Genomic DNA, 25,381 nt, shown 5'->3' with positions numbered 1-25,381 from the left:
TTCACCAGTCTGGCTGCTGGTAGGTGTGGGCTTGGGACCCCATTTAGCCCTGATGTCAGCATCCTGAAACCCATAAGAAAATATTATCGATTGACATAGTTTTTGCCTCAATCATTTACCCTGGAAATTAATTCCACGGTCTCATAAATCTTCATGCAAAAAAAGTTATCTTGGGCTCTGTTCTAAATCTTTTGCCTTAAACCAATGGCTTGAAATCATTCCTAACTCCTCAACCACTCCAACTACCCTGTCCTATTCTTTCAGAATTCTACATATTTCTGATATGCTGACCCATAATCAGTATTGTTCCAATAAAAAGCCTGCACTTTCAATCCTTTTTTGTAATACCTCTTTGCTGACAGAATCTGAGTCATGTGTGTTGTACCTTTTCCAAAGTCTCAGGATTCTTCCTGAGGTGTCAAGTCCACTACTGTACAAAGTACTCTGAAGACTTTTAAAATTTTATACAGGCTCATCATTGTCTCTTAGCTTTTATGTTTTATACCTCTAAAAATTCATATAGAACCAAAGAAAAGTTACAGCACAGAAGGATTCAGCCCATCTTGTCCATGCCAGTCCAAGGTCACCCAGGTGCCCTTTCTAATCCCACCTTCCTGCACCTGGCCCATAGCCCTGCAGCTTACAGCACTTTAAGTGCAGATCCAGGTACTTTTTAAAAGAGTTTAAAGTTTCTGCTTCTACCACCAACTTGGGCAGCGAATTCCAGACACCCACTACCCTCTGCATAAAAAAGTTCTTCCTCATGTCCCCCCTACACCTTCTGCCACTTATCTTGAATCTATGTCCCCTGGTTCTAGAATTCTCCATCAAGGGAAACAATTTTATCCTGTCCACTCTATCTATTCCCCTCATAATTTTGTACACCTCAATCAAGTCACCTCTCAGCCTTCTTTGTTCTAAGGAAAATAACCCCAACCTATCCAATCTCTCCTCATAGCTACACTTTTCTAACCCTGGCAACATTGTTGTAAACCTCCTCTGCACTCTCTCCAGAGCTATTACATCCTTCCTGTAATGTGGTGACCAGAACTGCACACAATACTCCAGTTGTGGCCTCACCAGTGTTTTATACAATTCCAACATTATATCCTTACTTTTATATTCTATACCTCTGCCAATGAAGGAGAGCATTCCATATGCCTTCTTTACAACCTTGTCTACTTGAACTGCTGCCTTCAGGGACCTGTGTACTTGTACGCCAAGATCTCTCACTTCATTGACCCCTCTTAGTATATTCCCATTTATTTTGTAATCCCTGTAACTGTTTGACCCCCCTAAATGTATGATTTCACACTTCTCTATGTTAAAATCCATCTGCCACTTTACTGCCCACTCCACCAACCCATCTATATGTTCCCTGATTTCGTGGGCATTTTCCACTTAATGTATTTTGATCATGGAGTAAATTATTTTGGAATAACATCTTTATGAGAATGTCACAAACTGGGTTTCAATGAACAACAGGACTTAGAGCCAAATCAGAGAGCTCCAAAGGGTTGTATTTCTGATTGCAGTCAGATGCTCTGCAGAGCCAATTTGTAACTTTATTCTATTTTATTAATTTATACTAGCTATGATCAGAAACAACTAAAATAACAAAGCAGAAAATCACTTCTGCAAAAGTGGTTGTCCATTGTGAGGACAAACGGATGAGGAATTGGCTAGCAGCCAGAAATATCCCAGCTTATGCCAAACTGCAGATCTCTGATTAAACATGAGCAGCTTCCAGCATTAGGTGGGAAGTGATAAACAACTGATTGATGTTATCACACCGCAATGTACCAGACATTCCCTCATTCAACTGCGCACTTAGTGCTGAAGGTTATTCTTCCATTATAGCCTGAGATCTATAGCTTGGGTGTTAAACCACCAGCTTTGGTGGCACAGCAAGCATGCTGTGTATATGTATCCAAATGGTGCACTGAGACCCATCGTGTTTAATGTAGGTGTGAAGCCAAAACTGCTTTTCCCTCTATGTTAAACTCTGATCATAAATCAAGTTCGATTGAAGTGCGAGTCCCTGTAAGGATTCTCACTTAAATCCTTCCAAGGATTCTCACTTTGGTTCTGTAAAGTGTAAAGTAAGAGATTCAGATAATGAGCAGTAGTGCACAGTTTTTCTACAGTTGTAATACAGAAGTGCACTGAGGCTATCTCCAAGAAGCGTTGCCAATGATCCTCCATAAACATTATTTAGGGAACTTCACATTAGAGTTATTCTACATATTTACACTAATGTAAAAAAAAGAAAATATGTAGTATGATTGATTTATAAATACATAGATAATATTGTTCAGGGAACTAACTATATCTAGTATATCACCTCAAGGAAACAAAACCCAGCATCACTCAACCAATGTGAAATAAAGCACATTCTAAATAAATGAAAACTATTTTCTATTTTCACATCATGTGATGTCCAATATTAAATTGAAAAAAGTCTGCATCTATTAAAATGCTAAATTTGTGATTTACTGGTGTACTTTGGACCCTCCAACATACCTATTGCTTAGGAACAGCTTCTTGCAGTATATCACCTGAGGTTTTTCTTTAATCACCAACCCAATTCTAATGATTTAGCTTATATATCATTCCAGTACTCAGTGTAATTACTTTCTGCATGCTTGAGAACCCATTTCTTTATATATTGTTCAGTTCATAGGAAAATCTTTTTTAGCATCACACCATTCTGCAGAATGGTGAAAGAACAAAAATGATGCAACTTTTTAACATTTTTGTGAATTAATGACAAAATTTCTACTAAATTGTATGAAATTGAATAATTAATCTAATGTTCAGATCATCTGAGTTCTGATCCTACACTTATAAATCTCCTCAAATCTCCACTGCATTATTTCACTTTTTGATGATATACAGATTGCATTCATTTGGCATGATTTTGGCTTTGCATTGATACAGACCATACAGCATAATTGAGCTGTGAATAACAATTATAATGTGTAGTCCAGCCAAGAAGGTCCAAGTTATACTGAAGGTTTGATGCATAATTTGCATACAAAGAAAATTGCATGCTTTCTGTGGCTACTGTTTAATATTGAGCTAGAGTCAGTGACAATGCTTGTTTTCTCAAATTATTAAAAATGTAACATTAAAGTTTATCAACAGTTTGCCTGAACACTTTTTAAACTTTGATGGAACACTGGCAGTATCATTGCAGCTTAAAGCATGTACTGTGAGTGCCTCTTCATGGGATTGTCTCACATCATTTAAGCTTTATATCAGCTTCTATGTGACTGCTAATGTGGCCTGGAAAGTAATCAAACTTAATGTTTTGTGATTTAATCTGAACACTTGGCCAAATGGGCAGACAGCTTTCTCTGAACATTAAAATTTAACCAGTGAGTGGAACTTAATGCATGTCTGCAAGCATCTTACTCCATTTTCTCTGGACCCCGAAACAATGCAGAACTGAAAATATAACTTGGTAATCTGGATCCTTTGCAAAGGCATTAGCTTTAAACAGATACCCACAGCATAGGAACAACCTTTCTCTAACTATAAGAACTTACTTTTACTATATCTATATCAGCTAAATCCTGTACAGATGTAGAGATTCCAACACGAGCTTCAATATAATAGCAAAAACAATCTTCTGAGTGAAGGGGAACAGCTTATAAATTATTCTAATACAAATCAAACTTGCTGTGAAATTTAAATTTATTTAGAATGTTTGAGGTCAATTTATTGGCTATCGTTTATATTACTTCTGACATTTTAGTGTTATTCACCCACTTTGCAAATATATTCAATAAAGAGCTAAGTTGAATGAAACTAAATTAGACAGTTAACTTAAATTTTGTATATGGCAAAATAGAACAAACAAAGGACAAAGAAAGTCACCAAGTTTAATTCACCAAGGGAAAAAAAAACACCCAAGTCTATCTGAGGGCATGAAATAGAATAAGGTGACTCATTGTGGAACTGAGAAGATACGAATTTTTGGCATCTAACAAAATTATAAAATCCTACGCGTATCAATGCCTTGCAGCACATATTAGCCCATGTGTTCACACTGCTGCAAAGGGTGAGATTCTAGTATCCTGGGCTTTGGCTTGAACTTGTATATATGTTTTCATACACAAAGGCAAGAATTGGGTAGTTCCCATTGTATGATTTTGCCAAGAGACATGAGTATGGAAAAGTGCCTCCACTATATGGAGCTACGGAGTAGAACAGCCGAATACATATTCTGCTGGAAACATCATGGAGCAGATAAATGCTGACATTATTTTTCAGCATACAGGCAATATATAAAAGCTCTTTATAATGTACCACATTGCCATTCACATCTGAAATCTGCAGCAGGCTGATTAAATTAGTGGAGAAAGCAATCCATTTTTTTTTGTTAGTATTGAGGAGGATATTCTAATGTGAACGAGTCCACAGCCCAAAATCGATTTGCTGACCAGCACATAACAATTTCAAGAAGAGTTTTGTTGAAATCATTGTGCTGGTTTTGCCAGAATCTCAGTCAGTTGTATTTACGGTTGGGATGGTGCTCAGTTATCCACTTGGGACTCTGTTCATGTAAATGTGCTCCTGGTGCAGTAGAACAGCAAACTCAGCAGTTTCAGGGGTACTTCATCTCTTGGAAAACTAGTATAATGTTTCATTTACATCCACTTCTTCAGTTGGGTGCATTGTTCATCGAACTTCAAGGTTGGCCTAGAATAAATAGAGGTTCTGCTTCTGAAGGGGTTTCTATCTTTTTAATTCACAAATGGAAACCAATCCTCTAAACTGTTCACCAAATAGGATTTCTTGGTGTCAGAGGTGAGCAGTCTATGCTGACCTCCATCTCTTCTGACATTTGGAACAATACTGCATGTAACTGTCCAAACCAAACTACCCTGACACAGTCCTCCTGGAACATTTGATATATTTGCAAGGAATTGGATTCCAAAAAAGGGACAAAGATAGCCCCCCATATTCCACTGAACTTATCTCAGGATACTCCTTGGCTAACAAAATGGGACCTGTAAATATTATAAACTGTCATGGGCATTGGAGTCCAAATCCACCATTAATTTGTAGAAGAATTGAAGCAAGTGCACCCAACACATTCTAAGGGAGTTCAGGTGAAAGGCCTTCAATTTGAAAAATTAACTCTGTTTTTCTCTCCCTGATGCTCCCTGACTTGCTGAGTATTTTCAGCATTTTCTGCTTTCAGTTCGCAGTACCCACAGTATTTTGCGTTTGACTTTCTAACCAATTAAACATGGTTATATTACGAAGATTGGTTGTATCGTCCAGTATTCTTCAAAAGAAACACAACTTCCTCGTCTGATTTGTGTCATGAACAACCTTACTCGCTCAATCAATTTTAACCTTCATATTAAAATATACTCCAAAAACAAACAAAAAACCTTAAGCGATTGACATGATTTAGTACTCTTGGGTGGGAGTATGAATTCCCAATGTCCCTCCAATGCTTCTAAAATATTAGGATAAAAGCAAAATACAGCGGATGCTGGAAATCCGAAACAAGAACAGAAAATGCTGGAAAAACTCAGCAGGTCTGGAGAGAGAAACAGGGTTAACGTTTAAAGTGTCCTTTAACTCTGAGGAAGAGTCATACGGGCTCGAAACGTTAACTCTGTTTCTCTCTCCACAGATGCTGCTAGACCTGCTGAATTTTTCCAGCATTTTCTGTTTTTGTTTCCAAATATTCCTGACATCGAGCGCACGTTGTTTCGTTAAGCACCCAGAATATTGAAATTGTTCATCATATATAGCCCAGGCCACAATTTCTGCCCCGCCACTGAATTTATATGGCTTTCCAGCGTATGAATCTAACATTTGCAACACTACCCATCAGTATTGCGCGGGTGCGCACCGATATAAAACAACTTGTACAAAGGGCGGCCAATTCTGTTTACGCATTTGCCAATTTAAATATACAATATAATTTGCACTTGGAGACCAGCCAAAATTGAAGCGAGGAAACATTTCCGGGTGGTTGATGGGCGCATATTTTAACTATGCCACACACAGAAGACCAACAAATAGATATTATTCTGTCAATTGTTGACAGTGAATCAGAGACATGCACAAATCAAACGGCGGCTCTTGAGAATCACCAGGTTTCTTTGTACGGTGTATCTCACCTCATTGAATTAATTGGCTCTATTATTTACAACATTTGAACTCTGAACATATCTTTTGGTCACATTAATGCGGTTGCCCGTCACAGTTGGACTTTGAATCCAGGGACATGTGTTGCCGCTTGTGTCTCTATCCGATGTAGAACATACCTCGTAACGAAAGTTCTGAGGCAGTGGGTCCCGGCCAAACACTTCACCGTAATTCGGGGGGATATGAAGGTTGACACTGGCTTTTTGAACTCCGTTAAGAGAATGTGTTGATCCCAAGCAGAAGCATGTATCCAGAGAGCAGCTGTGGCGGTTCAACACGTTCCTACTTCTGTGGATCTTTACAGCGAGGATGACCAAAGCCACCAGAAAAATGGACGAGGTTGCTCCCAAAGCGATGACCAAGTATAGGCTTACATCGGAAGGGAATCCGAGATCTCCTGTCAGGCTGTTCACTTCAGAGAGAATGTCGGCATCACTGTCCGCCAGTGATAAGATGATGTTCATTGTTGCGCTAAGCTGTGGGATCCCATTGTCTTTTACCCGGATAACCAAGTGCTGTTTAGCTGCATCCTTGTCCACAATGCGACGGATGGTCCAGACCTCTCCAGTGTCTGGAGAAATAGTAAAAAGGCCAGGGTCAGAGGCCTGGACCAATTGATAAGAAAGTCTTGAATTCGGGCCCGAATCAGCATCAATAGCTGACACCTTGGTCACCAGGTAACCCGGCTCTGCTAATCTAGATACTGTCTCTACTGATGCCGAACCATCCTCCGGCCTTGCGGATATGATGACTGGGGCATTGTCATTCTGATCAAGGATGACCACATCCACGGACACTTCACTGCTCAGCTGTGGAACCCCAGCGTCCACGGCTCGGACCTGGACCTGAAACTTCTTTAACTCTTCATAGTCAAAAGAGCGCTCAGCAGATATTATGCCAGTGTCTGAATTAATGGAGACATAATTAGTTACAGGCAGGTCGCCGACTTGTGTCCTTAGAATAGAATAGGACAGTCGGGAGTTCTGATTTAAATCAGCATCAAAAGCTGGCACCGAGTAGACAGAACTACCGATGATATTGTTCTCTGTCACATAGGCTGTGTATGAAGTCTGTGAGAAACGTGGGGGGTTGTCGTTTATATCTGAGATCTTTAGCTGAATGGTTTTGTTGGAAGTGAGCACGGGCGAACCTTCATCCCTGCAGGTAATGGGGATGTCATATTGAGAGACCATTTCTCGATCTAGTAGATCTTTGGTGACCAATCGATAGTAATTTTTAAATGATGAATCTAATTTGAAAGGAAGGCTATTTGGGATCTGACAGTGAGTGTTCCCATTCCCTCCCACATCTGAATCAGTTACACCGATTAAAGCTATCACAGTCCCAGGCTGGGCATCTTCAGGAACTGAGCTGGACAAGGAGGTCACTGTTACCTCCGGCGCATTATCATTCACATCAACGATGTCCACCAGCACATCGCAATGCACAGGCACAGAAACGGAACCCTTATCGACAGCTTGCACACTAATCTCCAACTTCTTTGCTGTTTCATAATCCAGATGTCCTTTAACACTGATGTCTCCCGTTTTAGGGTCCACACTGAACAGTTCCCGCACTTTGACAGGAGCGTGGCTACCAAAAGAGTAAACGATTTCCCCATTGGAGCCTTCGTCCGGGTCAGTGGCGTTCACTTGGATCACCAACGTTCCTATGGGCACGTTTTCTAACAAACTGACCCTGTAAAGGGACTGGCTAAAGGTAGGGATGTTGTCGTTGGCATCCAGTGCATGGATGACAATCTGGGCAGTGCCAGACCTCTCTGGATTGCCCCCGTCGGTGGCCGTGAGCAGTAACTGCAGTGTGGGCTGCTGTTCTCTGTCAAGAGGCTTCCCCATCACTAAAACTGGGAGTTTACCGTCCTCACTGCGAGATTGTACATCCAGCTTAAAATATTGGTTCGGAGCTAATTGGTAGGTTTGCAAGGAGTTGGTGCCTACATCTGGATCGTGCGCAGACTCGAGTGGGAAGCGGAATCCGGGCACCGCCAACTCGGATATTTCCAAACGGAACTGCTCCTTTGGGAAATGGGGAGCGTTGTCGTTTATGTCCAGAATCTCCACCTCGACATGATAGACATTCAGTGGCTCGTCAATCACAGCCTCCAGGGTCAAAGAGCAACCGAGGCTCGATCCACAGAGCTGTTCCCTGTCAATGGTCTCCTTTACAAGTAAAATCCCGCTGTCTAAGTTTACGTCGAAATACTGTTTCCTGGGACCCGACACGATCCGAAAATTCCGGCTCGAGAGTTGGTTTACATCTAAACCCAAATCGGCCGCGATATTCCCAACAAAGGCGCCCCGCTGCAGTTCCTCAGGAATCGAGTACCGAATCTGACCAGAAACCACAATCCAGGAGGAGAGCACTAAACACAATAGTTGCCATTTTAACAGCCAATATATTTTATAAAATCCCATTTCCAGCACAAAGCATTTCAATTCCTTCGGCACGTCACAGCGCTACCCAATTATTCACTGGAATAAAATAATTGCGTATCATTTTTTTCAAAATCTAAAATTAAGAGCTACATTGTACCATAATACCTGTAGTTGTGATAAATCTCCGAGATAATTTCTGATAAATATCCTCAATTCTTCTAAAATCACTGATAGTTAGACATACAAAACCTGACATAATGTCACACGGCTCGCTACCCAATTTCACACTGTAGCTGATCCTATGTGATGGCGAATAGGAAGGGAAGGGGGCAGTCGGGATCTCCAGTGGCCATTCAGCTTCTGATTGGCGAATGGAGCGACATTCGTCTTTAGCCAATCACAATAGGCAGCATTTCTTAAAGCTGGCAGCCTTAGAAGTTGAACATTTATTGCTGTGCAATCAAAATTTTAGCCAGCATCGCTGATCCATTATTTTAGAAATCTGATTGTCCCAGCGAAAATATTTTCAAGAGAAGCCTCAGGTAGGGGAACTTAAGGACCATCTATCTCTATATTCCTTGCAGAACACATGTCGTCACGTAGGCAAATTTACTAGCTAGTGATTTTAGCCAGAATCCCCAATCGATCTATTTCAACCCTATGCCGAATATGAAAGCTTCACTTGTCTTATTCTTGTATTCATTTTTGATAATCTGACTTCTGAACCAGACATAAGTGATACAAAAACATAAAATTCTGGAAATACTCAGCAGGTCAGGCAGCATCTGTGGAGGGAGAAACAGAGTTAACGTTCTGGATTGATGACCTTTCATCAGAACAGGGAATTTACTAGTTTTTGGGCAAGGGGTGGGTGGACAAGGGCAAAGGAAGACCTGTGATAGGGTAAAGGACATGAAGATTGAATGACAAAGAATAAAGTTTTTCCAGGGCCAAGAGGAATGGAGATGGGGCAAGAAAAGAAACAAAGAAACAAAAAAAGTCCTTAGAGCAGGTGTGCTGCTGACTGAAAGCAAAAGTAAGAGAAAAGCTGAAGCAAGCAAAGAAAAGGAAATAAAATGTGGGCTGAGGTTATGGTCTGAAGTTGCTGAACTCAATGTAAAGTTTCTAAATGAAAGTTGAGGAGCTGTTCCTCAAGCTTACATTGAATTTCACTGGGACAGTGCAGCAGGCTGAGGACAGAGATGTCAGCGTAAGAGTAAGGTGGTGAATTAAAGTGAAAGGCCACTAGAAACACGGAGGTGATCCACAAAGCAGTCACCCAATCTGAGAGTTGACCACGTTGTGAGCAGTGAATACAGCACCTCATCTTTAAATTAGACACTTTACAGCCCCCTGGACTAAACCACTTGCCTGGATGAGGGCAGCTCCCACAACACTCAAGAAGGTTGACACCATCCAAGACAAAGCAGCCCACTTGATTGGTGCCACATCCACAAACATTCACTCCCTCCACCACCAATGCACAGTAGCAGCAATGTGTACCATCTACAAGAAGCACTGCAGGAATTCATCAAGTCTCCTTCGACAGCACCTTCCGAACCCATGACTGTACCATCTAGAAGGACAAAGGCAGCAGATAGATAGGAACACCACCACCTGCAAGTTCCCCTCAAAGCCACTCACCACCCTGACTTGGAAATATATTGCCATTCCTTCACTGTCACTGGGTCAAAATCATGGAACTCCCTCCCTAACAGCACTGTGGGTGTACCTACACCACATGGACTGTAGCAGTTGGAGAAGGAAGCTCACCACCACCTTCTCAAGGGAGAGTAGGGATGGGCAATAAATGCTGGCCCAGCCAGCGAAGCTCACATCCCGTGAAGGAATAAAAAGACCCTATGACAAAACTTCATTTAACCTTGTCCCAACCATCTCTTGCTCAAGACCTATTACATTTCTAACTTTTCCCAGTTCAGATGAAAGGCCGTTGACCTGAAACATTAACTCTGTTTCTCTCTTCACAGATGGTGCATGATCTGCATTTTCTGTTTTTATTTCAGATGTTGGCTCTTCCTCAACAAAAAATAACATTAAGAAATGTGATTTTTACAACTTTTCCTAGGTCAAATTTGAATTCAGCAATTGGAGTAATGCTAATAAGGTGATAGTATTTTGCTGATTTTTTTTCAAAATTCCTCATTGGTAGATGTATTTGTTTATCATATAACATTTTCTGTGTTACACATTAGAATAATATTTTGTATATTTTTCCAATTGGGAACGATCATTATGTATTAATGGTAAATAAAGCTGAGCGTCCCCTCCCCCTCGAGGAGGTGCCACTAAACGATATATTGCTAGTTCAGAAAGTACAAGTAAATAACATAAGGTACTCAGATTGTAACGTTTAGCATCACCTTCAACTTCACGTTACTACACGGAAATAGTTAGCTATCCGTCGGACTTCTCCCGTGGATTTAAGAGCAACCAAACCAAACTTGTGAGGTATTTATTTTGCCCTTTTGAAATAACACCTCACCTCACTGTTTACAGGGTTTCTATAATTTGCAGAAGGTGACGTGTGTGGATTTTTTTCCTTCTCAATATTTTCACCCCTGACGTTATATTTCAATACAGATGAACCGCACGTGTTGGGAAAGGCGGAGTCTCGCTTAGTCGAACCCAAAGTTGAATATGTCTCGTAGCGGAAACTCTGCGAAAGTGGATCGCCTCCGAATACCTCCACATAATTCGGAGGTATCTGAATGTTTCTGCTGGCTTTTTGGGTCCCATTGAACGAATTTCTTGATTCACAACAGAAACAGGCGTCCAAGCCACAACTGTAAACACCAAACCCAGTTCTGCTTTGATGCACTTTCACAGCCAGGGCGATTAAAACTACCAGGAAAATGGACGAAATTATCCCTAAGGATATCACCAGGTAAAAGCTCAAATCGGAAGTAAATCCAGGATCTTTAGTCAAATTGCTAACGTCAGAAAGCAGCTGTGTGTCCCCATCGAACACCGATAAACTGATAGTCATGGACGCTGAAAGCGGTGGTGTTCCGTTGTCTTTGACTACGATTGTTAACCTTTGCTTCGTTGCATCTTTGTCCCCAATACCACGCACTGTCCAGATTTCGCCTGTGTCCGGCGAAATTGTGAAAAGCCCTGGGTCAGTAGCCTGGGTAATCTGGTAAGAGAGGCGAGCATTCTGGCCGGAGTCAGCATCGATGGCAGACACCTTGGTAACCAGGTAACCAGGTTCTGCAAAGCGGGACATTGTCTCTGTTACTGTTGACCCATACTCAGGTAGCGGATGCAGGATCACCGGAGCATTGTCGTTCTGGTCAAGGATAACAACCACCACCGAAACATTGCTGCTGAGTGGTGGCACTCCAGAGTCCCGAGCCTGAACCCGGAGCTGAAAGTCTTTGAGTTCCTCGTAATCAAAAGTTCTCTGAGAAAACAGGATTCCATCCTCTGCATTAATATACACGTAGCTGGCCACGGACTCATCCTGGATCAGCTCCCTCGGAATGGAATAAGATATTCGAGCGTTCTCGTTAAAATCCGGGTCAGACGCTGTCACCGAAAAGATAGAGGCTCCGATAATGTTATTCTCCATCACATAGGCTGTGTAGGCAGACTGTTTGAAACGTGGCGCGTTGTCATTCACGTCTGAGATCTCCACCTGCACCGTTTTCTTGGAAGTGAGAGGAGTCGATCCTGAATCACTACAGAGAATAGCGATGTCGTACTTGGAGGTATTTTCACGGTCCAGTTGTTCCTGGGTTAGCAATTTGTAATAGTTCTTTAAGGGAGAACTTAATTCAAAGGGAAGGTCATTTGGGATTTGGCAATGAACTTGACCATTTTCTCCTGAGTCTTCGTCTGTGGTGCTAATCAGAGCTACCACAGTCCCGGGCACAGCGTCTTCACGAACTGGACTGAACAGAGAAGTCACTATCACCTCAGGTGAGTTATCATTCGCATCAGTAATGTCCACGTGTACATGACAGTATGTAGGAGCTGCATAAGGCCCCTTATCTATTGCTTGAACGTTGATATCAAAAGCACTGTTTTCCTCATAGTCCAAATTCCCTTTCACTCTGATTTCCCCAGTTTTGGAATCCAGACCAAACAGTTGACGCACTGTAGCGGAGGTATGACTGGTAAAAGAATATTCTATCTCACCATTAGCACCATCATCCAAGTCAGTTGCATTAAGTTCAATCACCAATGTTCCTTTGGGCACGTTTTCATTCAGGCTGACCCTATAACCCGACTGGGAGAACACAGGAGAGTTGTCATTGGCATCCTGTACCACGATTATTATTTGAGCAGTGCTGGACCTTGGAGGGACCCCGCCATCCTTGGCAATTAACTCTAACCTGTGGGTTGACTCTTTCTCTCGGTCCAGTGGCCTTTCAAGCATTAACACTGGCAGCTTCTCGTCTCCGCTGCGGCTCTCAATGTCGAGTGCGAAGTACTGGTTTCCCACCAGCCGATAGCTTTGCAGGGAGTTGGTTCCAACGTCCGGGTCTTGCGCGCACTCGAGGGGGAAGCGCGCGCCCGGTGCCGCCACTTCAGAGATTTCAAGGCGGATTTGGCTCTTTGGGAAATGGGGAACGTTGTCGTTTACATCCAAGACCTCCACTTCCACTCGGTAGACATTCAAAGGATTTTCGATCACAGCCTCTAAAGACAATAGGCAAGTGGGGCTCGACCCACAGAGCTGCTCTCTGTCAATTTTCTCCTTCACAAACAAAATCCCATTGTCTAAACTGACATCCAAATAGCTTTTTCTGGGACCAGGCACAATTCGAAAATTCCGAGCCGAGAGCTCTTTCACGTCTAAACCCAAATCGCCTGCGATATTCCCAACAAAGGCGCCCAGTCGTAGCTCTTCAGGAATGGAGTAGCGAATCTGTCCCGATACCAGCACCCAAAAGGGGAATACACTGTACAACAGTTGCCATTTTACCAAGTAATATATTTTATAACATCCCATTTCCAGCGAAAAACATTTCAAATGCTTCAGCGCAGCACCGCTCCGTTCGCCAATTCGCCTCAATAAACTGCTTTATATATCATTTTAAGAGACCTATAATTTGCAAAATACCTGTACTATTTGAACATCCTGCCGTTATTTGTGACAAATGTTCTTATAGTTTCTAAAATCATCCATAGATGCACGTACAAATAGTAATATAGCGATCCGCAGCTTGCTGTCCATTTTTTACACTGTGGCTGATCTTACGTTGATGGTGGATGGGGAGGGAAAGAGGATCTCCGGGCAAATTCTAGCTTCTGATTGGTGAACGTAGGCATGTTCACATTCAACCAATCACTGCTCTAAACATTACTTAAAGCTAGAACAGCTTTGTCAACCTCTGCGTAAAAGTAACATTTATGGTTGTACAACCAAAAATATCTCCAACATTTCCTTCAATATTTTGACTTTATTTTCTCTGCCAAGGAATCTTTTAAACTATGGGACAAGATTTGCTGACAAAATAAAAAGCAAGGCTAATGAAGCTTGCTGTTATTTTCAGGTAAATGGCATAGCAGGTTGTGGCCAAGGTGAGATACCCCTTTAACGTGGATCTGTTAACTGTTTGTCCCTTACGAAGGATCCTGCACAAAACACAGGAGCTTGTTCATTAGGTAGGCATAAATGCTTCAGAAAACAGTCTAATATTTCTATTGTCATTAAACCATAAGAACATAAGAAATAAGAACAGGTGTAGAGCAGAGGGCCAATCGAACCTGCCCCACCATTCAGTAAGATCATGGCTCAATTAACTCATCGCCTCCACTTTCTCGCCCTATCCCTACAGCCCTTGGCTCACTTCATGCCTACAAATCTACCCATCTCAGTTTTGTATATGCTCAGTGACTGAGCATCCACAGCTTTCTAGGGTAGGGAATTCCAAAGATTCACAACCCTCTGAGCGAAGAAATTCCTCCTCATCTCGGTCCAAAATGACTGACCCGTCATTCTGAGACTGTGACCATTAATCCTGCATTTCCAGCCTTGGCAAACAGCCTGTCAGCATCTCAAACATGTTGTTCTTTTTTGTCTATAAATAATGGATTCTGCATTGTGTACCAAAGCATTTTAAAGATACCTTCATGCTGGATAACAATTATAATTATAAATATAATGGATTAATTATCAAGGAAATGGTAAGACGCCTCTAGCGTTGAGCCTGGTCAGAGATAATGATGTAGAATTTAAAAAGCGAGGAATATTGATAGCTTAGGCAGCATCTCTCCCATCTCTTCATCTGCACCTGTAGAAATCCTTAGGGTGATATGAGTACATCAGAATCAAACACATTCCGTGTTCTCCCGTCCCACCCTTCAGAGGGATGTCTCACCTCACTACTAGCAGTGTTTCTAGAATGGTCAGAATTCAGCACCGGTGGGTTCTCTTCCTTTCCAGTAGGGCCTCTGTAGGTGTTCTTCTTGCCGGCGTGTGAACTATACATGTTGCGAAACATGAAGTCTCTCTTGACCGTATCCGAGGATGAACACGTGTCGTAGCGGAAGCTCTGGGACAGTGGATCGCCCCCAAACACTTCCACGTAGTTTGGAGGAATCTGAAGGCTCCTCCCGGCCTTCTGAGTTCTTGCCTCAAAGCAGCAACTGGTGCCCTGGCAAGAGATACAGCTATCAACGCCAGGTCTGTTTCGGTGAACCTTAATAGCGAGGATAATTAAAATGACCAGAAAAATGACGGAAAGTAAGCCGAGAGATATGACTAAATAAAAGTTTGTACCCGAAGCAAAAACATGTCCTTCAGATAAACTGTCCACCTCGGATAACATTTCTGTTTTGCTTTGTTCCACTGATATAATGATGGTCATTGTAGCTGAAAGTGATGGCGCCCCGTTGTCCATTACTACAATGACCAACCTTTGCTTACTGAGATCTTTGTCCAGAATACCACGAATTGTCCATATTTCCCCCGAGTCCGATGAAATAGTAAAAAGTCCAGGATCAGTAGCCTGAAAGATCTGGTAAGAGAGGCGACCGTTCTGGCCAGAGTCTGCATCGGTTGCGGATACTTTAGCAACCAGGTAACCTGGCTCTGCGAGTCTCGATACAGTCTCTATCACCGTAGAGCCATACTCTGGAGATGTGTGTGTGATAACCGGGGCATTGTCATTTTGGTCAAGGATAATAATGTCCACTGAGGCGTTGCTGGTCAGTGGTACTGCCCCAGAGTCCTCTGCTCGGACCTGGATCTGAAAGTTCTTAACTTGTTCATAGTCAAACGTTCTCTGAGAATAGATAACACCAGTTTCTGAATTAATGTGCACATACGCGGAAATTGGCAGGTCCTGATCCCCAGTTTCCAGGATGGAGTAGGACAGGCGAGAGTTCTGGTTTAAATCAGGATCAAAAGCTGTCACTGAGAAGATGGAAGAGCCAATAAGGTTATTCTCCATCACGTAGGCTGTGTAAGAAGGCTGCGTAAAGCGGGGCGCGTTATCATTTATATCGGAAAGTTCCACCCGGATGGATTTCTTGGTTGTGAGGGGAGAGATTCCTCTATCGCTACATAGGATTGCAATGTCGTACTTTGAGATATTTTCGCGATCGAGTGGCTGCTGAGTGACCAGCCTGTAATAATTTTTCAAAGAAGAATCTAGTTTGAAAGGAGGGCCATTTACAATTTGGCATTGGACCTGCCCATTATCACCCGAGTCTTTGTCCTCCACATTAAACAGGGCCACCACGGTCCCAGGCGGAGAGCCTTCGCTAACAGGACTGAACATCGAAGTCAAAGTCACCTCAGGTGCGTTATCATTGACATCAGTAATGTTCACCAGCACATCACAGTGCACAGGGGTTGCATAAGGCCCCTTGTCCATCGCCTGCACGTTAATCTCAAAAACCCTGTTTTCTTCATAGTTCAAGTTACCTTTGATTCTAATTTCCCCAGTTCTGGAATCCACGTTAAACAGTTCACGGACTCTGGCGGAGGCGTGACTACTGAAAGAATATACAATCTCTCCGTTGGGACCGTCGTCTAAGTCAGTAGCATTTAATTTGATTACCAGAGTTCCTTTGGGTGCATTTTCCAGTAGCCTCACCCGATATACTGACTGTGGGAACACGGGCGCGTTGTCGTTAGCATCCTGGACGGTAATAATTATCTGGACAGTTCCAGATTTTGCAGGGATGCCCCCATCCTTGGCAATTAGCACTAACCTGTGTGTCCTTTGTTTTTCTCTGTCCAGCGGCCTTTGCAACACTATGACTGGCAACTTGCCATCTCCACTGCGCGACTGGATGTCTATTGTGAAATATTCGTTAGCCACTAACTGGTAGGTTTGTAAGGAGTTGATGCCAACGTCCGGATCCTGCGCCGACTCGAGGGCAAAACGCGCTCCTTGCACGGCCACCTCTGAGATTTCCAAACGGAATTGGCTTTTGGGGAAACTGGGAGCGTTGTCATTTACATCCAGAATCTCCACTTGAAAATGATGCACGTTCAAGGGATTTTCGATCACAGCCTCCAAGGACAATGTACAAATGGGGCTCGGCCCACAGAGCTGTTCCCTGTCAATTTTTTCTTTCACGAACAATATCCCACTGTCCAAATTTACATCCAGATACTGCTTCCTGGGACCAGACACAATCCGAAAACTGCGAGCCGAGAGCTCTTTCACGTCCAAACCCAAATCGTCTGCGATATTCCCAACAAAGGCGCCCAGTTGCAGTTCTTCAGGAATTGAATAGCGAATTTGTCCCGAAACCAGAACCGAGGAGGACAACACACAGCATAAAAGTGACCATTTTAACAGCCAACATATTTCAGAAAGTCCCATTTCCCGCACAAAGCATTCCAATTACTTCAGCGCGAGACGCCATTCAATCATTTCTTGGAATAAGATTCAATATAAACCATTTTCAACGATAAAAGGGGGCGATATTTAATAAAGATACCTGTATTTCTTTCAAATATCACTGAGATTTCGTTCTATTCTGCAGATTTCTTTTAAAAATTACCAATATATGCGAACACAAAACCCAGTGAAGCGCCGCGCAGCTCGCTATGCTGGTTTTACACTGTATCTGATCGTACGTAATGGTGGATGGGGAGGGAAGAGGGCAGTCAAGATCTCCAGACACATTACAGCTTCTCATTGGTGAGCTGGGATTCAACCAATCCCCATACAGAACATTTCTTAAAGCTGCAATGCCTCTGTGAGTCGCTGCGTGATATTTACATTTAGTATTGTGCAATCTAAATTTCTCCTATCTTTTCCTGAATTATTTTGGCGATTTTTCCAAACTTTAGTGGGTTTTCTAAGAATTGCTTCGTCGGAATTCATTTAAAAAACCTGAACTTGTGTTATCTCTTTCCTAATGAGGCATTATGGGACTAGACTGAAACCCCAGAAAATCTTGCCTCAGGCCCCTTTCAACACAAATTGCCAGGATCACACTTTGTTCACCTGCAACGTTTAAACCCCACTGAGTCTATTAATTATATATTCAGTTGATTTGAATATTTCCCTGAGAGAAACATGCGATGTTATAATTCTCCATAAAGATGGTAAATGTAAATGTAAGACTATAACTCATGCCAACCATATGGAGTACGCCCATCAGAGCACTGATACCTAATTTCTTTTAACATCACAGACCCAGGTGGAATTCTAGAGTGAGCAATCTTTCGTTTCTTTCTTTTTCTAAAGTTTAGATGAAAGCATGTTACAGGTGGGTTTGTGGATTGTGCTTTATCCACACTTACACAATGGTAACTTTCTCTAACAGGCACAATCAGCGTGATGGTAAAGCCATATGAACGCACCGAAGGACAGCTTATTGAATAGCACAGGAGCTGGTCCAGGATTAGCGACTGGGCATTCAGATAGCAAAGCAGATTGAAAGGATTCCCTCTTGGGTATAATCCGATCTCCAGGATCGATATTTTTTCGGTGGATATTTGTACTTCCAAATCAAACCCATGAGGTGTTCTCTTCGGCCTCGAATAAGATCCTCACCTCATTATTCACAGAGTTCCTGTACTGCGCAGTGTTTGGTGCCCCAGGGGTATCTCCATTCCCCAAAATACCACTTGGGACGTCGTTCTTCCGTGAAGACATGCTGCATCTGTTGGAAGGCGTGAAATCTCTCTTTGTGGAGTGTGAAGTTGAGCATGTATCGTAACGGAAACTCTGAGAGAGTGGATCACCCCCAAACACTTCAACATAGTTCGGTGGTATCTGAAGACTTCTGCCGCCCCTTTGAATTCCATGTCGGGAGTTTCTTGCAAAACAGCCACACGTGTCCAGAGAAGAGGTGTTGTGGACCTTGATAGCGAGGGTAATCAAAATCACCAGAAAAATGGTCGAGATGATGCCTAAAGTAATGACCAGGTAAAAACTGGTATCAGAAACGAACCCAGGATCTTCATTGGCCACATCGGAGAGCATTTGTACATTAGTTCCCGTCACAGACAAGATTAATGTCACTGTGGCTGTAAGCGGAGGTAATCCATTGTCTTTAACCCCAATTACCAACCTTTGCTTAGTAGCATCATTATTCATTATGTTACGGATAGTCCAAATTTCCCCTGTGTCTGGTGCAATAGTAAAAAGGCCAGCGTCAGTAGCTTGGAGAATCTGGTAAGTAAGGCGGGCATTCTGACCTGTGTCACCATCAGTAGCAGAAACTTTGGCAACCAGGTAGCCTGGTTCTGCGAACCGGGATACCGTCTCTAATACCGTGGAGCCGAACTCGGGTAACGGTTGCACGATTACGGGGGCGTGGTCATTCTGGTCGAGGATAATTATATCCACTGAAGTGTTGCCAGAAAGTGGCGGGGCTCCAGAGTCCCGCGCCTGAACTTGGATTCGAAAGTTTTTGAGATGCTCGTAGTCGAAAGTTCTCTGAGAATAGATGACACCGCTGACCGAGTTAATGGAGACATAAGTGGAGGCCGGCTTGCCCTGAATCAGAGTCTCCGAGATAAAGTAGGACAGGTGAGCGTTCTGATTTAAATCCGGATCGAAAGCACTCACCGAGAATATGGACGCACCGATAGCATTGTTCTCCATCACATGAGCTGTATATAAAGGCTGAGGAAACTGGGGTGGATTGTCATTTGTATCAGAAACCTCCACCAGGATGGTTTTGTTGGAGGTGAGTGTGGGGATTCCCGCATCCCTGCACACGATAGTTACACTGTAGTTTGATACACGCTCCCGATCCAGCGCCTCCCTGGTAACTAATCTGTAGTAGTTGTTTAAGGACGAATCCAGTTTAAAGGGAAGGCCATTTGGGGCCTGACATTGTACGTGTCCGTTTTCTCCCGAGTCTCTGTCTGTTGAACTGATCAGAGCCACCACCGTTCCAGGGGGAGAGTCTTCACTGACAGGACTGAACAAAGATGTTAGGGTCACCTCAGGTGCGTTGTCATTCACATCAACGATGTCAAGCACCACGTGACAGTATACAGGGGTTGCGTGAGGTCCCTTGTCCTTTGCTTGTACATTAATCTCAAAAACACTGTTTACTTCATAGTCCAAATTCTTCTTAATTTTGATTTCACCAGTTTTTGGATCCAGGCCAAAAAGTTCACGGACTCTATTCGAAGTGTGACTGCTAAATGAATAAACTACCTGCCCATTGAGACCCGCATCCAAATCAGAGGCGTCTAGTTTGATCACCAATGTTCCTTTAGGTACATTCTCCAGCAAACTGACCCTGTAGACTGACTGGGGGAAAACAGGTGCGTTGTCGTTGGCATCTTCCACTGCAATCATTATTTCAGCAGTGCCTGACCTCTCAGGAACCCCTCCGTCCTTCGCAATTAGCACTAACCTGTGTGTATTTTCCTTTTCTCTGTCCAGGGGTCTTTCCAAGACTAAAACCGGTAACTTTCCGTCCCCACCGCGCGTCTCGACATCCAGGCTGAAATACTCGTTGGCTACCAGCTGGTAGCTCTGTACGGAATTGGTTCCAACGTCCGGGTCGTGCGCGCACTCCAGGGCAAAGCGCGTTCCCGGGGCAGCCACCTCTGAGATTTCCAGACGGAACTGGCTCTCTGGGAAAGTCGGAGCGTTGTCATTTACATCCAGAATCTCCACTTGAAAATGGTACACATTCAGGGGATTTTCAATCACGGCTTCCAAGGACAATGTGCAAGTGTGGCTCGGCCCACAGAGCTGCTCTCTGTCTATCTTTTCCTTCACAAGCAAAATCCCATTGTCTAAATTTACGTCCATATACTGCTTACTGGGACCGGGCACAACCTGAAAGCCGCGAGCGGAGAGCTCCTTTTTATCCAAATCCAAATCCTCTGCGATATTCCCGACAAAGGCGCCCACATTCAGTTCCTCAGCAATTGAATAACGTATCTGTCCAGAAACTCCTTCCCAGGACGAGATGATACAATATAGAAGTTGCCATTTCAATAGCCAATATATTTTATAATATTCCATTTCCAGCACAAAGCATTTCAAGTGATTGAGCACAACGCGGCTCCGTTGAATAATTCCTCGCAAAAGAGTGAATTACGTGTTCATTTTGGCGAAACAACTGGTTTGCATGAACAAACGTACATTTAAAAAAATAAATCGGCGAAATTATTTCTGACAAACCTTCTTATTCCTTCTAAAAACGCCAGTGGATGAATGTAGAAAACGTAATGTAACGAGACGCAGCTCTATCCAACATTACACACTATCTGGTCGTATATAATGGCGGAAGAGGAGGGTAAGGCAGTAAGGATCTCCAGTCACAGTACAGCTTTTCATTGGTCAAAAGGGCTGACTTGCATTCAGCCAATCACCACACTAAGCATTTCTTAAAGCTGGACTGTCTTTCAAAACCTTTGCGCAATATTTACATTTATTGTTGTGCAATGTAAAATCTAACTAACCGTTTCCTTCGCCATTTTGGAGCTGTTTTCATTCAATAACATTAATAATTATATTTTGAATAGATTTGACACTTAGTTGACAGGATATCGGAACCCGATCGAACAATACACTTCACTGAATGCTTCATTGATGAGCCGAACGTTTGATTCACCACAGTGCTCAGGGTGTTGAATTCATTTCTCCATTAAACATATCTAATTCACTTGGACGTATTGTGGCTATCGGGTGACGAAAATGCTATCGAGAAAAAATTAGGAGGTGTGAATTTTAATAAACTATTGGCGCAAAACATAATACATTTCCACCTGGACCCCTCTCCCGAACCCCCACATTGAGTTGAAATTAGGTGGTTGCAACAGTAATACCGCCCCATATTATGGGCCTTGGTTTCAGAACAGAAACATGTAAACAAATAATGAAATACCTATGATGGACCGTTAAACATAATTACTGAGCCAATGACAATCGTTCATATTTAGCCCCATAAGTTAGTCTTATAAGTGGGATGAAGGGAAGAAATGTTGAGCAGGTTGGGCCTAAACACATTGGAGTTTAGAAGAATGAGTGGTGAACTGACTGAAACATATAAGACTCTGAGTAGGGACTTGACAGGGTAGATGCTGAGAGGATGTTCCCATTCGTGGGAGAATCTAGAACTAGGGAGCAGAGTTTAAAGGTTAGGGGCCTCCTATTTAAGGTGGAGATGAAGAAGAATTTCTTCTCTCCGTGGCTCGCTAACCTTTGGCATTCTCTTCCACAGAGAGCAGTGGAGGCTGGGTCATTGAATATATTCAGATTTTTGATTGACAAGGGAGTCAAGGGACATGGGGGACAGACAAGAAAGTGGCATGAATGCCGCAATCAGATCAACCATGATTGGCGGAGCAGACTCGATGGGCCGAATGGCCTACTCCTGCTCCTATTTCTTATGAGCTCACAATCAGATGTCTTAGCTGCAGCAGTGAAGCACCCAATTTAGAAAATGTCTCACTGTGCGTGGTAATGGGGGTGCAGAACAGTGACAGAGATAGCCACAACAGCTGTTTACCTGTAAACGAATATTAAAATGTCTATTTGTTACCCCACATCTGAGCCGTTGAGTAAATAGCCATAAGGAAAAACATAAAGCAGTAAAACGAGTGTTCTAAATTCCTGATACCATTCCATCTGCATTTGCCCGATTAAGATCGAATTTTCTTTCCATTCAGGCACCTCACCTCACTAAGCATAGCATTCTCCGAATTTGAGAAAGATGCTTTCCCCCCGTTTGCAATGATTTCACTCCTGGCTTTATTCTTTTCCGAACAGCACGTGTTGGGAAACTGGAGGTCCCTCTTTAGCGAACGTGAATATGTCTCATAGCGGTAACTTTGGGACAGCGGATCGCCCCCAAATACTTCAACATAGTTGGGGGTGATGTGGAGGTTCCGGCTGGCTTTCTGAATTCCATTCCGCGAGGGCCTTGATGCAAAACAACAGCACGTCCCCAAAACACAACTGTGCCCACCAAAAGTATTTCTGCTTTGATGAACTTTAATAGCTAGAATAATTAAAACCACCAGAAAAATGGATGAGATGATCCCTAACGATATGACTAAGTAGAGGCTTGTGTCGGAAGTGAAGTCTGGGTTTTCAGACAAGCTGCCTGGGCCGTTGAGCATTTCTGCATCCCCCTCTACCACTGACAGGATGATAGACATTGTCGCAGAAAGGGCTGGGGTTCCATTGTCATTTACAATGATGACCAACCTCTGCTTGGGTGCATCTGTCTTTGTAATACTACGGCTTGTCCATATTTCCCCCGTTTCCAGTGAAATTGTAAAGAGCTCCAAGTCAGTAGCACGGAGGATCCGGTAGGACAGGCGAGCATTTTGTCCAGAGTCCACATCAGTGGCCGTCACCTTAGCCACCAGATACCCTGGTTCCGCGAATCGGGACACCGTCTCTGTCATTGTTGCCCCGCGCTCCGCTATCGGATGCACGATCACTGGGGCATTATCATTCTGGTCGAGTATAACGATGTCGACAGAAACGTTGCTGGCGAGTGGCGGGACTCCATGATCACGCGCCTGGACTTGAAACCGAATTTTTCTTAATTGTTCATAGTCAAAAGGTCTATAGGAATATAGCACGCCACTCTCTGCGTTAATATAGATGTATTTGCTTATTGATTCGCTCTGAATCCGACTCTCCAGGATAGAGTAGGAGAGACGACCGTTCTGACCTGTGTCCGGATCAAATGCTGTCACGGAGAAAACGGACGCACCGATATTGTTGTTCTCCATCACGTACGCTGTAAGGGAAGGCAGCGCAAATTGTGGTGCGTTATCATTCTTGTCCGAAACTTCAACCAAGATGGTTTTGTTGGCGGTGAGAGGCGGGGACCCTCCATCACTGCAGGTGAGAGTAACGTCGTAGGTGGAGATGTACTCATGGTCCAGCAGGCCCTGGGTGAGCAATCTTAAATGCTTCTTCGAGGACGAATCCAGCGCGAAAGGAAGATTGTTTCCGATTAGACATCGCAACCGCCCATTTTCACCGGAATCTCTGTCTGACGCGCTGATCAGAGCCACTACAGTCCCAGGCAGAGAGTCTTCAGGAACCGGGCTGGACAAAGAAGTCAGTGTCACTTCAGGCGCGTTATCATTTACATCAATAATATTCAATACAACGTTACAGTACGCCGGAGTCGCGTGAGCGCCCTTGTCCTTTGCTTGTACAATAATCTCAAAAACACTAATATCCTCATAGTCCAAATTCGCTTTAGTTCTTATTTCGCCAGTTTTGGAATCCAAACCAAACAGCTCACGGACCCTGGCAGTTGTATGGCTGCTGAAAGAGTACACAATCTCCCCATTAGAGCCATCATCCAAATCGGTAGCATTTACCTGGAGTACTAGGGCCCCTTTGGTCACATTCTCTGACAGGTTGATTCTGTAAACCGGCTGAGGGAAAAGCGGCGCGTTATCATTGGCATCTTCAACCATGATGTTGATCTGGGCAGTGCCAGATCTTTCGGGTACCCCGCCATCTTTGGCTAATAGCAGTAACCTGTGGGTCGATTGCTTCTCTCTGTCCAGGGACTTTTCCAGCACCAGCACGGGTAACTTTCCATCCCCAATACCCGCCTCAACATTCAGCAAGAAGTATTCATTTGCAACGAGCTGGTAGGTTTGTACGGAGTTGGTTCCAACGTCCGGATCGTGCGCGCACTCGAGGGCGAAACGCGTTCCTGGCGCAGCAACTTCGGAGATTTCAAGGCGGATCTGGCTCTTTGGAAAACTGGGAGCGTTGTCATTTATATCCAGAATCTCCACTTCGATTTGGTGAAGATTCAGAGGATTCTCAAGCACGGCCTCCAAAGACAAAACGCAAGTGAGGCTAGGGCCACAGAGTTGTTCCCTGTCAATTTTTTCCTTTAGAAACAGAATCCCATTGTCTAAATTGACTTCCAAATGCCGCTTTCTTGGACCTGATACAAGTCGAAAATTCCGAGCCGAAAGCTGTTTAACATCTAATCCCAAATCGTCTGCAATATTCCCAATAAACGCACCCAGTTGCAATTCTTCAGGAATCGAATAACGAATTTCTCCTGAAACTAGATCCCAGGAGATAAACATGCAAGATAGCAGGTTCCATTTTAAAAAACAAAATGCGTTATAACATCTCATCGCCAGTGTTAAACATTCCAATTGTTTCAGCACGGCTCCGTGGCGTTCGGCTTCTCCTCAGGTTAAAATTATGAATGTCTACTGTCTTTGCTAAAAAGGCTGCAATGCATAAAAAATACCTTCATTTTAAAGAAATCGTCGAAATGGTTTCAGAAAGGTTTTCATTTTGTTGCTAAAACCCATCCGAGAAAACTGCTGTAACCCTCCGTAGCTCGCTTTCCAATTTCACATTGTTTCGGGTCGTATGTGATGGTGGATGGGA

General features: G+C 43.4%; 1 protein-coding gene and 2 pseudogenes across 1 annotated transcript in view; all 3 read right to left on the bottom strand.

Moving 5' to 3' along the window:
- LOC144685381 (uncharacterized) overlaps positions 1-17,490 on the bottom strand; it is a 70,725-nt gene extending 53,235 nt beyond the window's left edge. The window contains exons 1-3 of the mRNA XM_078549777.1: positions 14,924-17,490; positions 14,170-14,177; positions 11,077-13,621 (exon numbers count right to left, since the gene is read on the bottom strand). Of these exons, the coding sequence (XP_078405903.1) occupies positions 11,077-13,621; positions 14,170-14,177; positions 14,924-17,383 (5,013 nt within the window). The 5' untranslated portion in view covers positions 17,384-17,490. The remainder of the gene's footprint in view (positions 1-11,076; positions 13,622-14,169; positions 14,178-14,923) is intronic.
- Positions 17,491-18,520: 1,030 nt separating this feature from the next.
- LOC144685380 (protocadherin-10 pseudogene) lies at positions 18,521-21,007 on the bottom strand (annotated as a pseudogene).
- Positions 21,008-22,629: 1,622 nt separating this feature from the next.
- On the bottom strand, positions 22,630-25,068 carry LOC144685379 (protocadherin-10 pseudogene; annotated as a pseudogene).
- Positions 25,069-25,381: the final 313 nt, after the last annotated feature.

Source organism: Cetorhinus maximus, chromosome 10 (genome assembly GCF_964194155.1).
Source record: "Cetorhinus maximus chromosome 10, sCetMax3.hap1.1, whole genome shotgun sequence".
Taxonomy (NCBI): domain Eukaryota; kingdom Metazoa; phylum Chordata; class Chondrichthyes; order Lamniformes; family Cetorhinidae; genus Cetorhinus; species Cetorhinus maximus.
The sequence above is the reverse complement of the archived record's forward strand: the minus strand, read 5'-3'. Positions and strand labels throughout refer to the sequence as shown.